This window comes from Oncorhynchus mykiss, chromosome 2 (assembly GCF_013265735.2).
Source record: "Oncorhynchus mykiss isolate Arlee chromosome 2, USDA_OmykA_1.1, whole genome shotgun sequence".
NCBI lineage: Eukaryota > Metazoa > Chordata > Actinopteri > Salmoniformes > Salmonidae > Oncorhynchus > Oncorhynchus mykiss.
The window spans coordinates 40,797,253-40,812,325 of NC_048566.1; the positions used below are offsets into that span (position 1 = coordinate 40,797,253).

Consider the following 15,073-nt stretch of genomic DNA (forward strand, 5'->3'; position numbering starts at 1 on the left):
TCAATCGATCTCCCAAGGGCCAAGCAGAGATGCATCGGGACCCATTTTTACAGTCTTTGGTGTGACTCGGCCAGGGATCGAACTCCCACATTCCAATCTCAGGGCGGCACTATAACCACAAGGCCACTAAGTTTATGATTTCTTGGGGCCAAACGCGGAAGAATGTAGTCAACAATGGAGAACAAACAGACGACCTAAGAAATAGGAACAAATCGATATAGAGTCATGAAATTTTGTTTCAACCGAGTGTGCGTGACTTTTGTCCAGAATTGATATTTTCTCATAAACATTAGTATTTTGATATTGTGAGTACTAGACATTTATTGAGCACATGTGTGGAGCTACTAATCATCTAGGATTTATTGTTCTTGAGATATTGCTGATCACATTAAAAAGCAATTCTATAAAGGATTGCATTTAAAATACTTAATACGTATGGTGCACCAGCAGAAATATTCAACGTAGATTGCCAAAATACTGTTTATGATTACCCCTTATGAATTCAACTCCATTTCTGACATGGAAATTAATGTTTACTAACGTTAGTCCATTGCTGAGGGGATCAAATCCTCATAAACATTGTGCATTCTGCTCAGAGGCAGACTTTTAAATTATCATCTTGGTTTTCTATTTGGTCTCCAAAATGGTCACTTTCCATTGAGTCACTGTCGACTGCTATCCTCTCATTGGGCACTTTTTTATGGTGCCTGTGAGGTTTTAATGAACAGTGAAGTGATGGGAAGCCAACCTCTCCATCAGCACTCGTGTCTGGCTGCCCAGAAGATCTCTACCCCAGACAGACTACCTCCAAAATATCAAAACCCTCTTTAACCCTCCCCTAAAGGGATGTACATTAACAAACCGCTCCCAAATTCAAAAAACAGAAGACACCAAGAATCTGGAAACGGGTCTCCAACCCAACCGAAAAACAAATCCGACCAAAGGGCCTATTTTCTGAAACCTCCCCCCTAAAAACCTTTCATTAAAGTGCTTCTTAACTATCAGTAGCTGATGTGATGTTCAATCTCTATTTCCCCAAAATGACGGGTTGTTTATGAGGTGCTTTAAAACCTGATGTTGGGTCTCACCTGGACTTCTTTGTTCTCCCGCCAGCTTTACGGTTACATGGAGAGCGAGCCCCTTACCCTGCAGCTGTTCATCGGGACCGCAGACGACCGCCTCCTGCGACCGCACGCCTTCTACCAGGTCCACCGCATCACGGGCAAGACTGTCTCTACCGCCAGCCACGAGGCCCTGCAGTCCAACACCAAGGTGCTGGAGATCCCTCTGCTGCCCGAGAACAACATGAGAGCCATGTGAGTGCTTGTCCTTTCACTCTCCTGTCACTCGCTCTTAACACTAGGAAAGCTAGGCCTCGAAGGGACCCCACTTTGAAGCAACGAGCAAGCAATTTGACTGCAATATTCTAACAGTGTAATAAATGCATTTCATATTTAATTATCATTTGGTTGTGTTTATGAAGGTCTTGGATAACATTAAAACACAATAGCATTTTCATTTGTTTGTGTTACTGTAGGCCAGGGATACTCAACTAGATTTAGCCACAGGCAGATTTTTCCTTGAGCGGATGATCAGGGGACAGGTACATGATTACAAATAATATGTAGACTGCAAATTGACCGCAAGAAGCCCAAACAGATATAATATTTGACATAAACAGAATAATTTCAAACCTGGCTTACGTTTATATACGATCGTGTCTTTCTATTGTGTGTGGGAACACTCGGGAACAGACTTCCAAAATTAAAATAACTTGGAGCTGATTATCTGGTATTTTATTTAACCTTTTTTTTAACCTTTTTTTTGTACCTTTTTTTTTTTTGCTCGCAAAACTTGGGCGAGGGCAAATAAAATCACCGGCGGGCTGCCCGTTGGGTAACCCTGCAGTAAGCTATCTGCTGCTGCACGCTCACACGTGGAGCGCATGAAACAGCGGTTCTTGGAGAGATATATATTTTGAGCGTATCTCTTCAATTTTGAGAGTTTTCTGACAAAAGTGTTTTGGAAACCTCAGAATCTGCTCTTTCTGATATTATATTGGATTCAAAATGTCTTCCCTGCCAAAAAAAAACAAGGCACGTCCTCTTAAAACGGCTTATAACAGAAATTCTGTTTGCGACATCGAAATTCTAACAAAACAACGGACTTATTTAGGAGGGGGGCCATGACTAACAATGGCAGAGATGTTTCTATTTTAAATTAATATGCAGTCAAAAGGACTGCCTCTGCGCTTCTAGTGTTAAAAATGGTACCCTTGCAGTATTTGCAATGATCACCAACTGTGTGTGTTGGAATTCAGGAAGAAAGACAACCAAAGCATGCCTAATACAGTGCTGTACATACAGTGCCTTGCGAAAGTATTCGGCCCCCTTGAACTTTGCGACCTTTTGCCACATTTCAGGCTTCAAACATAAAGATATAAAACTGTATTTTTGTTGTGAAGAATCAACAACAAGTGGGACACAATCATGAAGTGGAACGACATTTATTGGATATTTCAAACTTTTTTAACAAATCAAAAACTGAAAAATTGGGCGTGCAAAATTATTCAGCCCCTTTACTTTCAGTGCAGCAAACTCTCTCCAGAAGTTCAGTGAGGATCTCTGAATGATCCAATGTTGACCTAAATGACTAATGATGATAAATACAATCCACCTGTGTATAATCAAGTCTCCGTATAAATGCACCTGCACTGTGATAGTCTCAGAGGTCCGTTAAAAGCGCAAAGAGCATCATGAGGAACAAAGAACACACCAGGCAGGTCCGAGATACTGTTGTGAAGAAGTTTAAAGCCGGATTTGGATACAAAAAGATTTCCCAAGCTTTAAACATCCCAAGGAGCACTGTGCAAGCGATAATATTGAAATGGAAGGAGTATCAGACCACTGCAAATCTACCAAGACCTGGCAGTCCCAGCTCATACAAGGAGAAGACTGATCAGAGATGCAGCCAAGAGGCCCATGATCACTCTGGATGAACTGCAGAGATCTACAGCTGAGGTGGGAGACTCTGTCCATAGGACAACAATCAGTCGTATATTGCACAAATCTGGCCTTTATGGAAGAGTGGCAAGAAGAAAGCCATTTCTTTAAGATATCCATAAAAAGTGTTGTTTAAAGTTTGCCACAAGCCACCTGGGAGACACACCAAACATGTGGAAGAAGGTGCTCTGGTCAGATGAAACCAAAATTGAACTTTTTGGCAACAATGCAAAACGTTGTGTTTGGCGTAAAAGCAACACAGCTGAACACACCATCCCCACTGTCAAACATGGTGGTGGCAGCATCATGGTTTGGGCCTGCTTTTCTTCAGCAGGGACAGGGAAGATGGTTAAAATTGATGGGAAGATGGATGGAGCCAAATACAGGACCATTCTGGAAGAAAACCTGATGGAGTCTGCAAAAGACCTGAGACTGGGACGGAGATTTGTCTTCCAACAAGACAATGATCCAAAACATAAAGCAAAATCTACAATGGAATGGTTCAAAAATAAACATATCCAGGTGTTAGAATGGCCAAGTCAAAGTCCAGACCTGAATCCAATCGAGAATCTGTGGAAAGAACTGAAAACTGCTGTTCACAAATGCTCTCCATCCAACCTCACTGAGCTCGAGCTGTTTTGCAAGGAGGAATGGGAAAAAAATTCAGTCTCTCGATGTGCAAACTGATGGAGACATACCCCAAGCGACTTACAGCTGTAATCGCAGCAAAAGGTGGCGCTACAAAGTATTAACTTAAGGGGGCTGAATAATTTTGCACGCCCAATTTTTCCGTTTTTGATTTGTTAAAAAAGTTTGAAATATCCAATAAATGTCGTTCCACTTCATGATTGTGTCCCACTTGTTGTTGATTCTTCACAAAAAAATACAGTTTTATATCTTTATGTTTGAAGCCTGAAATGTGGCAAAAGGTCGCAAAGTTCAAGGGGGCCGAATACTTTCGCAAGGCACTGTAATGTAGAGTCTAAAAGGAATAATGCCCAGGAAATCCAATAGGCCCTATTTCTGTTGGTTTTCTCCCCATTGCACCCAATCTGCCGTGTGCATAAAAAATATACAATTCCTGAAATCACTGTGCAGTTTTAAACCACTCTCCAACTCCGGATCTCCAGCAGGTCAGAAGGTTGTTCTCCGCAGGGTTCCCAGGCAGCAGCTCCTGCCCTGGGGCTCTGTTCACGCCACAATTGGTCTGCTGTCCCGAGGCCCAGGACTTTCTCTGATGGAGAAGGCAGCTAAATCTCAACTCAACCCCAACTCAATAAGCTCCATCACCACCTACTGAACTGTAGCTTTATTCTCCTCTGTGTTTCATTGGTATAATGTACTTTTTAGAAGACCTGATGTAGATTGACTGGGTTTATATTAAGTTCAAGTGGATTTTAATATTTGTTTGGATATTGTGGGAGGTTACAAAGATATTTGGCAAGCACCATGAGATATCAGATCTCTTTGACTAGAAAATGAACTTTGTTGGTTTAACATGGTTGAACCTAACATGCCTTTTGATTTCCAACAATTCTATGCTGACCTTTTTTGAATGTATCAAATCCCGACAGGGGATACTTTGTGGAGCTTCAGCCATTACACTTTACAGGGCACCATGGATAAATCTGATATTCGAGAAAACTATTCAGATGACGTCAGCTTTTCCCTTTTTTCGTCACCGTATAAGCTAGAGGGAGAGAGGCAGTGAACGTATATAGTAAAAACTGAGCCTCAGGGTTGGGGGTAGAACAGTGTAGGCCAGGTTAGTGTCCATTAGGTCACATCACTGAAAACGTTTTAAAGTGTATCGCAGCAGAACAAGTAAATGAGCATTTCTTGGTCCAGGTAGTCCTTCCATGTTTCAGTCTGTTTTCATCTCTTTGGTGTCTAATGAACACAGCCCGTGTTTTCTCTCTCTTCTGGCTGGAAGGGCCAGGGTCTGTCTGAGGAGGGTTGGTCGCTGACGGAGTCTTTCCATTGAGCTGTTAACAGTCAGCCTGATAACACTCCGGCTAGCCCTTTGCTCTCAAGCCAGCTCTCTCTCGCTCACTCACTGTGTGGGACGTTACATAGACGGCACTGTAGACAACCGATGTCAGACTCCAGACACATATCAATCTATCTCTTTCTTCCCGTATTGTTGCCGATAAAGTTGTATCTGTTGTTTGGTATCCACCCATTGAAATGGATAGCAGCCAGTAGCTTCTGCTTTATTACACAGCATGTTGTCTCTGAGAATCTAGACAATTCTGGGCTACTTCTATACTATGCTTTTGAATCAGGTGGCATTCACTGAACAAGTCGAGTTGGTGTTGGAAACAAAATAAAATTCCACTCAACTAGTCCAAATGTGTTCGTTCAAATGTAGATTTAACCGTCAACATGCAAATATTTTTGGGGGGGTTCGGTAACCCTTTCCTGCCACCTTTCCTGTGCAACTGACTAGGTTTCCCCCTTTCCCTTTCCACCATCGCAGTCAGTGACTTCATTCTTTGCTGACACTGTTCCACCACAAGTGTAGGATACATCTTGGAGTGTTTTTTTTATGACCAACAGTCGCCATTGCTGTCCCTACAGATCTTGACTTTGAGCTGACTTCACCATATCACTTCTGCAAGCCGTGATTGGCTGCTCCACACCATAGTTCATGAGGAGAGACACTAATGTTCATTCCAACAGTCGTTTGACAGTCAAATAGAGCATGGCACACTACCTCTAATGTGTTTGTTTTAAAACCATAACTGCATGACTGAACACTTTCATCAGGCATGTGCCACTAAAGAAACTTGTTGAAATTCTTCTTTCAAAAAAAAAGAAAAAAAGAATCACATTCAGATAGACCAAAATGAAGGGGGAAAATGGATTTGTGTAAAACTTGACATTTAACATGTTCCAAGAATTCCACCCAAAAAAGCTTCCGTGTAAAAATCATTGAAATGCCAAGCCATATCCCATATGTCATTGCCTGACTTTTTTTTACCAGCAACGTTTTGGTTTTAGTTTAATTTCTTGAAAGGCCAGTCTGAAAAGTGATGCCTTTTTTCCCCTAAGGTAAATCCTCCCGCAAAAAAAAATATATTCAATAAAATAAAATAAAATAAATAAAGACAACATAGGAAAAGCTCAATGTGACATCGGTTAGTAAGGTTGAAACCATAAATGTTTGAAATTATAAAAGTATGAACAGTGTAGAGGGAGCATGTTTTTTTGGAGGAAAGGCAGAGGGTTATAAAGTGGCTGTGAGAATGCAAGCGGCAGCCAATGGGCTTTTCCTCTGGAGGAGACAGTGGAGAGACCAATGGCCTGGGCCGTGTTCATTAGGCACCAAATAGACGATAAACTGAGTGAAACAGTTGCAAATCGTTTTAAAGCGTGTTCTGTTACTTGCCCTAATGAACACTGCCCTGAAGATTGCTCCAGAGAGCTGTATTCTGGGGCACCAGGAACATTATAAGTCACATCAAAAAATTGAATGTTGTTCTAAGAAGAACCTAGCTACAGATGGGGTAGCGACTCAGTAGTGTTCTTACGGGACTTCCGATATCTGTGACCCGGAAGTTTAGACGAGACGTCTCAGAGGAGGGAGTGTTGATCTAGGGTCAGTTTTGCCTTTTAGATCATAATTAATCATATTATATGCACTCTTACCTTGGGAGAGGCTTTGCGGATCTGGCGCCAGTCTCTTTGATCAAATAGAGCTCCAGGACTTGTTTGTGACAGTGAACATATTGTACATCTGCATTATAGATAGTCTCTGTGGTCTAATGATGATGTCCTAATAATAACAGACTGTACTTGTTATGTTTATGTTATATGATGATACAGTATGATGCAGTATATTCCATCTGTAATGTATGTCTCGATATAGACTCATGATCGTGGCCTGTAATAAACTCAGGATTCTTGAGACAAGATGTAGCATAGTGCTCCTACAGACAGTATATTGCTTAGTACCAGTATGCTGATGCTAAAATGGATCCTCTCCCCTGTGCGACAGCATTGACTGTGCAGGGATTCTGAAGCTGCGGAACTCCGACATCGAGCTGCGCAAGGGCGAGACGGACATCGGGCGCAAAAACACACGCGTGAGGATGGTGTTCCGTGTGCACATCAACCAGCCCAATGGCAGGACCATCTCCCTACAGGCCTCCTCCAACCCCATCGAGTGCTGTGAGTATACACGCACATGTGCACACATACACACATATACACACACATGGATTCACCATCGCACACACACACACACATACACCCCCACACACAAACACAGCCACAAACAGACACACACACACACACACACAGCCACACACACACACACACACACACACACACACACACAAAATGACTGTTCCTTATGAACACACATCCACAGGTGCACACACACAAACCCAATAACACTCTCTTAGCACGGAAATCAGTATGAGGTGGCCTTTTGGACCCAATTCAAATCTTTATATGATGAAAGCTATTTGCCAAGTCATTGAATGCATTGTACTTTAATTGATAACTGTGAGGTCAGGCACATATGTTATTTATCCCTCAGTGCATTTTATGACTTTATGCCTAACTTATTGTGGTGAGGCTACCCTATTATCACAGGTTTATGAAGGGTCAATACCCAGCCCTAGATCTGGCGGGGTTGGAAGAGTGTATGGAAACCGCTAACTATGTCAATCAGTCGAGTGTGTGTGTGTGTGTGTGTGTGTGTGTGTGTGTGTGTGTGTGTGTGTGTGTGTGTGTGTGTGTGTGCGCGCGCGCGCGCGTGGTCATGTCCATCCTGAGGAGATGTGTGTGGTAGATGGTAGGAATGTGCCAGTCTTGTAGTTTATAGTCCAAGGTTGATGATGGCACATTTTTGATTGGTGACTACATTTTATTTATTTTTTTACAATGTTCTAATGGATCATTATTACAGATGAATGAATCAAGTACATTTCACAGTGATGTAATGACGGAGCATTGTGTGTCTGGCTGTGAACATGGTCTTGATAACCAAGAACCCCGAGGTACATTGATAAAAGCAGAGACAGGTGGTGGTTAATGCATGACCAAAGTATGACTCGTTATTTGGCTTGTTCCTCCCTGAGTGAATATGAAAAATAATGAATCTAGAAAGTAGAAAAGCTGATTGTTTTCATCCCATTTTTATATATTTGACAGTAAAAACAATAAAACATCTGTTGTCTGAAAATCAGAAAATGGCCAGTGGTGTTTAAAAGCCATTTGTAAACTGATAAGGCGGTTGCTAACCAACTCCTGCTGTGACATGGCAGAGTTGGGGAGGTAGGGGATCTGGAGGACCGGGGGCGGATGGGGAGTGGGTAAGGAAAGTCTCAGCAGTATAGAGTGCTGTTGTATATGTAGTATAATGTGTATGTCCGCTCGCTGTTTTGTTTTTTTGTCCAGCTATTGTGCCAAGTTGGATGTGAATTAACACTCTCTGCTCGTGTCTGTCTGTCTGCCTGCCTGCCTGTCTGTTTCTCTGTCTGTCCCTCCTCCAGCCCAGCGCTCGGCCCAGGAGCTTCCCCTGATTGAGAAGCAGAGCCTGGACAGCTACCCCGCCACGGGGGGAAAGAAGATCCTCCTGAGTGGACACAACTTTCTGCCAGACTCCAAGGTGGTGTTCGTGGAGAAGGCCCAAGGTGAGTTAGGACGCAACCAGAGCAGCTACACACTCTATCACTATCTCTCTCTATCGCTCTCTGTATGTCTGTCTTTCTCTCACACTTTTCCTTGATATCTCACTTTTAATTTATCCCTCTGTCTGCCTCTCTCTCTCTCTCTCTCTCTCTCTCTCTCCCTTCATTGCGTTCCCTCGGTCTCCTCCCGTCAAAATAGAGCAGGGTCTGCCAGAGAGCCACATGTGGTGTGCATTAAGGAGCTATATTTTTTAACCGAACCGTATTTACATTTGTAGAAGTTTCCATTGCCTGTATAGTGGCGCTCGCCACAAGTTAAGGAAGGAATCACAAGCGGGGCATGTGCAACCTCTCTTTCTTTCTTTGCTTCTCTCTCTCTCTTTCACTTATTTCAAGTTACCTTCGTACAGATGTAGGATCTTAATTTGAGACAGTTTGCTACAACAGGAAAATAATCCTGCAGCAACAGGATTATAATTAATTGACATTTTAGTAGGGGTTGATACATTTTTTGTAAGGGCAAATAGGAAATGACAAACTCCTGCAACAACAGCATGATCAAATTAAGACATGGCATCTGTACCTCTGTCCCACCATTTATCCTGTATTCTCTCTCTCTCTCTCTCTCTCTCTCTCTCTCTCTCTCTCCCTCTCTCTCTCTGTCTCTCCATCTCACACTCCTTATCTCTCTCTCATGCTGCCACATACACATGCACACACACACACTGTCTCCCCCCTCCTGTGGCGTGATTTGTTATTACTTATTACTTGCATTTCCCATTTTTCCCATTCATTTCCTCTTTGTGTGGGAGGGAGAGGAGAGATGACTATGTGAAGACACTGGTGATCAAGTTTACAAACAGTCATTTCCTTGATTGGGTCCAGTGAATCAAAGGCAACTGTACTGGCCAAGTATGGCCTGTGTAAACACGTGATGACGATGATGATGATGATCATGAGGAGATAGTGGATAGTGGTAGACATTTTCCAAGGAAAGAGGAAAATCCTACCTTTTCTTCATTATAGGTTTATATAGATATACTGTCTGTGGTGTTTCTTGGCATTTGTCAACTGATATTTACTGCTCATGTTTGAAGACGTTTGTTCTGTAAGAAGAGAGAGTTATATTTGAGAGGTTTTCGTAATATCTTCATTTACCCTCGTAGGAATGATTAGGAGTTGCTAGACAAGCTATAGAGGAGGGGCTATTCAGAAAGACGACTATAGGTACATTCCAACTCCAGGATAACTCAGTAGAATGGTACAAGACTTGAAGCATCAGCCCTGACACGTCATTATGTCCTGAGAGGGTGTCTGTCTTCTATTGGGTGAAGATGGCAGGCTCTAGGACTCTCTGCAGCTGCTTTATCAGCTCTGAGCGAGGTATTTGCTTCTGTTCTTTTGGAGAGGATTTCCCCACGCCTGGTATTATTGGCCTTGGAGTCTCCCTGTCATGAACACCCCTGCTGCCAAGAGTAACCTCTCCCCCATCCCCATATCCTCCCACTCCCGAAACCCCTTTATCAACCCCTTACCCTTCCACAGCTGTGTCATTGTGTCTCTCTCGCCCTGATGGCTGGCTGGCTCACCCCTCAGCCCCTTAGAGCCCACCGGGGTGAGGGTGGGGGATTGACTTGTTAATATACTGGGACTAACTCCTCATGAAGGTGAATCCCTGAAGAGAGGGAAAGAGAGGGAAGATAGGGGAAGAGAGGGGAAGAGAGGGGAAGATAGGGGGAGAGAGGGAAGAGAGGGAAAGAGAGGGAAGAGAGGGGAGAGAGGGAAGAGAGGGGAAGAGAGGGAAGAGAGGGGAAGAGAGGGAAGAGAGGGGAAGAGAAGTAAGAGAGGGAAGCCCTGTCTTGTCCAGAACCCCCTTTACCCCCTTCACCTTTCATCCCCCATGCCTTTTCCCCCCTCCTACTCCTTCTGCTCTCTCGTTCTCTCTTGCTCTCTCCCAGCCCTGTCCTTACTATCTTTCTCTCTACTCGTCGGCCCGTTAAAGCAATTAGCCAATGTGGTTTGGAGTTCTGTGCTTCAGGGATCCCCACACGGCTGCCTGCTATCGACAATTTTAGTGGCTTGTTTTCCTTCTCAGTGGTGTCAAGGGAGTGAGACTTCTGAGAAGGTGCACAAAGTGAGGGATTTCTTTTCATGCCCCCCTCCTTTCTCCCTGACCCTGTCTCAGTGTCCTGTCTGCTTTGTCTGCTCTTATGTAAACAATAAAGGACCCAGTACTTCCAAGGGTCTCCCAGCTCAAAGCTCATTATCACAGTACGACACGCACACTGACACTGACACACACACACACACACACACACACACAAACACACACACACACACACACACACACACGCACACACACACACACACTTACACAAACACACACAAACAGAAACCTTTGTATAATAGTCACTTCACCTGAGTTGATACATCTGTAGAAATGTTCTTATGCTCTATTTAAATATTTTATGTAGAATGAAAACTTGGCATTTTGATCACATAATATTGCAGTTTGAGAAGCGTTTTTGAGTTTGGAAAATCTCTTATTGTTGATTTAGGTCGGGAAGACTAAAGAGGAAAAAAATGGAAAAGCTATCCAATGAAATATATTCATATTAAAGTTGAATGCCGTGAATCGGGTTTTATATTACACTGGAAAAAGTTCATGAGTCAAATTCATAGCCTTACACCAATTACACACACGCGCACAGACACACACACACTATAGCCATCACTGCTTGTGTTCCAGTGGTGACATCCATTACGGCTGAAGTGATTAAAGGTGAGGAGAGCTGCTCATTTTCTAGAATGTGCTCCAATAAGCACCTCCCGGAAAATTCCAAAGAGCTATTCTTCAAGCGCTACAGAAGAGCAATAGACAGGACTTACAGTTTTTTTCGATTGCTAAACGACAGTGGGCACAACTGGAGTCACATGTGCAAAACTCTAACTACAGTCTGCACTACCAACAGTCACCTGAGCTAAACAGTTCACATCACCTGCAAAACTCATTCCAAGCAACACAACTCTTAACACATGGCTCAAAACACGCTCAGTGCAGCCAAAAACTATGCACAACCCTCACTGAGATGACACACACTGTCCCTCAGAACACACTGAGAGTAAAAACACTAGCATCAAACACCAATACAGAAAATACAAACTTTTCATCTTTACAGTTTGAACAATTTCAGTGACTTCATACAAAGTAATATTTTCTTCAAAGAAAAGAGTGACATTCTTTCACATGATTTATTAACATTTTTAGAACATAACAATTCTTCAAGGTAAATGAAAATTAGCAGTTTGCTTCAATAGTCTGTAGTAATTTACGGAATTACAGTAATGAGAAAAAAAAGGTAGAAACTAAAAGTACATACTGTAATTTGAACAAATAATTGAGGGGCTAATCCTGCCTCTCTCTAGCATCAGGCCTCAGGTTTTCTTCAACATCACATCTAATGTTTTCTCTTGCCATGCACCTGGGGAAGAACCTTCTGGAGTGCCTTATCCATCCCTGGCAGTCCTCTGGACTCGTGTCCTCACATCCGGCACGCATGGCTTCCAAAAGAGACATTTGGTCATGTGGGTGGTGACCAAACACTTTCCACCTCCAGGCAGAGAAACTCCTCTATTGGGTTGAGGAAGGGTGAATATGCAGGCAGGTACAAAACCATAAATCTGTGATGTGCTGCAAACCAATCTGTGACAGCTGCAGAGTGGTGAAAAGCAACGTTATCGCAAACTATGACAAAAACATGGGTGTTTCTTACTGGCTCCCCCTGTTCTGCTGGCACTAGCTGAGCATAGAGCTGTTCTAGGAAAGCTATAAGCCTTTATGTGTTGTATGGGCCAATGAGTGGTGTGTTGAGAAGCAAACCATCATTGGCCATTGCAGCACACATGGTGATATTTCCCCCCCTTTGGCCTGGAACCTCCACAGTGGCCCTTTGACCTATAACATTCCTTCCTCTGCGCCGTGTTTTGGCAAGGTTAAATCCAGCTTCATCGATAAATACAAATGAATGTGGTCTTTCCAGTGCTTCCACCTCCATTACTCTCTGAAAAACAGTAAGTGCACAGTTTTACTGTAGAAATGCTAGTGTTTTTTTTTACTGTAAATATTTTGTATAGCTGTGTACGTAACCTCAGACGTCTTACCTGGACATATTGGTATCTTTGCTCTTTTACCCGTTCACTGTTTCTCTCGAACGGTACAGTGTATAACTGTTTCATTGTAACTTGGTGTTTCTTTAGGACTCGAGCAATAGTTGTTGTGCAGACAGAATTAACATTTTCAAATATATCATTATCAGCCAGCACGCTATCTTGAATCTCCCGCAGTTTTATTGCATTGTTGACAACAACCATGTCAACAATAGCATTTTCCTGCGCATCTGAAAATATTTTTCCTCTTCCCCTGTTGGGGGCAGCCTTTGGGTCCTGTTGTAAAAATATATTTTACAGTCAAACTTACTGTAATATATATCTGTGTAAATATTCTATAATTGCAATACAAAATAGATTCCTGTAATGTTTTCATTTACTGTAAGGATATAACTCTCACCTGTTTGCATGATGGAAAATTTGCATTCCAGATGCCACTGTGGATCTTTGCAGATTGGGTTGCACCCTCAACCCTGCCTCTCTCAATGAGAGACCATGGTTCACAACATGGTCTATAAGTGTAGCCCTTATTTCATCTGAAATAACAGCTCTTTGTCTTCTTTGTCTTCCTCCACGCATCCGCCCTCTCCCTGCCACCCTTCTCCCTCCACGAACCCATCTTCCTTGTTCCATTTCCAAAATGAGTCTTTCTGAGCTCTACCTATATATACTGTAATATGTGTGTGTGTTCACTAACAAGTCTAAAACAAGACACCTGCTTAGCCTTTCAGCTGAAATTGCAATCAGCAGTGTTTGAAAGGCACAAGGCTGAAATCTATTCCGTTTTGAATGTGTGGTTCACAGTTTTGACAGCAGTGTGTTAGCATTTGAACAAAGTGCTGTAAATCCACAGTGTTGTGCAGGTTGTGGTTAAAGTCATGGGATAAGTGTGTAGAGTTTTGAAAACTGTGTTCAAGCAATGAAAAACGAACTAGAGTTTGGCCACATGAACTGCTGCTGTACAGACTGTAGTTAGAGTTTTGCACATGTGACTCCAGTTGTGTCCACTGTCGTTTAGCAATCGAAAAAAACTGTAACTTGACCTAACTTGAGCTTTCTATGCCAAACTATGGAATGGTACTGTTTTCCATTGCTGCACAGAGAGGCCACCTCCTTCATGCTGTATATCAATGCCCATATTTGATATTTTGCCATTTCCTTTGGTTGTGGCGGTCTAACTGGTGCTCTCCAGTCTTTATCGGTAGGATGTTCAATAGATGGGGTAAAGAGGTCAATGGAACTCGACCAAAACAATGGAATTGCCATGGTAACGTGCGGGGTTGGGAAAGATGCCGTGGGAGAAAGATCCCGAATCTCCATATTGCCTCCCCAGCAAAATGAGTCATATGTGTATTGTAAATCAAATCAAATCTAGGTTTATTGTTGTATTTCACAATAGGTTAAGGTTAGAATCGGAGTAAAATACTTGGATGGATGTCAAACCCAATATATGTTCATGTCATCGTCCCCAATCAAGTGCGTTACAGTTAAACCACGACTACTACCACCGATTTCTGTACGCTAGCTATGCTACCAGCTCATATGAACTTGAGTTAGCAGCCACTTCTTCTCAACCTGAAACGGGACCACTGTGAAATGTTATGCAGCGAAAAACAGCCAAACATATCCAAATCGGATATATCGCAGAATCCTGCGTGCCATTGACCTTTCTACACCGCATCTATTGTTCAAACTAAAACGTCATTACCTGTACAGAGACAGTTTGATTTGGCGATAAACATATAGAAGCTTGTTTTCAACTAGATAACGAATTGTCAGTTTTCCAACAAAAAGTGTTTGATTTGTTGTCACAATAACAGTGGTTAAGATGTGTAGTCGACCGGTATCCATTTCAGAGGCTCATAAAGGACTGTTCCTCTCCCTCTCTCCCTCTCTCTCCCTCTCTCTTCCTCTCTCGTGTGTTGTTTTGCTTGTTTCTCAATCCCCCTGAGACTCCCTCTCTGTAAAAAAAAGAGCAAAGCTCAAGGATGGTGGCACTGCGGGAGGGTTTAATGTGCCCAGGAATATAATTATTTCTACTTTTCAAATGCTAAGGCCGTCCCAATTGCTCTGTATCAAGGACCCGCAGGATGACTGATGCAAACAGCATATGCATGTGTGTGTGTGTGTGCATGTGTGTGTGTACATGTCTGTGTGTGTGCTGCCGCTGAGGGGTAGGGTAGCTAGCCTACGGGCCTGTTTGTGTGTTCAGTAGGAAGTGTTTTCAGTGACTCATCTGCGAAGGATTCCCTGAAGAAAGGC

At 42.9% G+C, this 15,073-nt stretch overlaps 1 protein-coding gene across 2 annotated transcripts in view; it reads left to right on the plus strand.

Moving 5' to 3' along the window:
* The window catches only part of LOC110489695 (nuclear factor of activated T-cells, cytoplasmic 1), a 66,734-nt gene that overhangs the window by 16,227 nt on the left and 35,434 nt on the right, over positions 1–15,073 (plus strand). For both annotated transcript variants that reach the window (XM_036948320.1, XM_036948326.1), the window contains exons 4-6: positions 1,114–1,316; positions 7,003–7,175; positions 8,507–8,647. In XM_036948320.1, the coding sequence (XP_036804215.1) occupies positions 1,114–1,316; positions 7,003–7,175; positions 8,507–8,647 (517 nt within the window). The remainder of the gene's footprint in view (positions 1–1,113; positions 1,317–7,002; positions 7,176–8,506; positions 8,648–15,073) is intronic.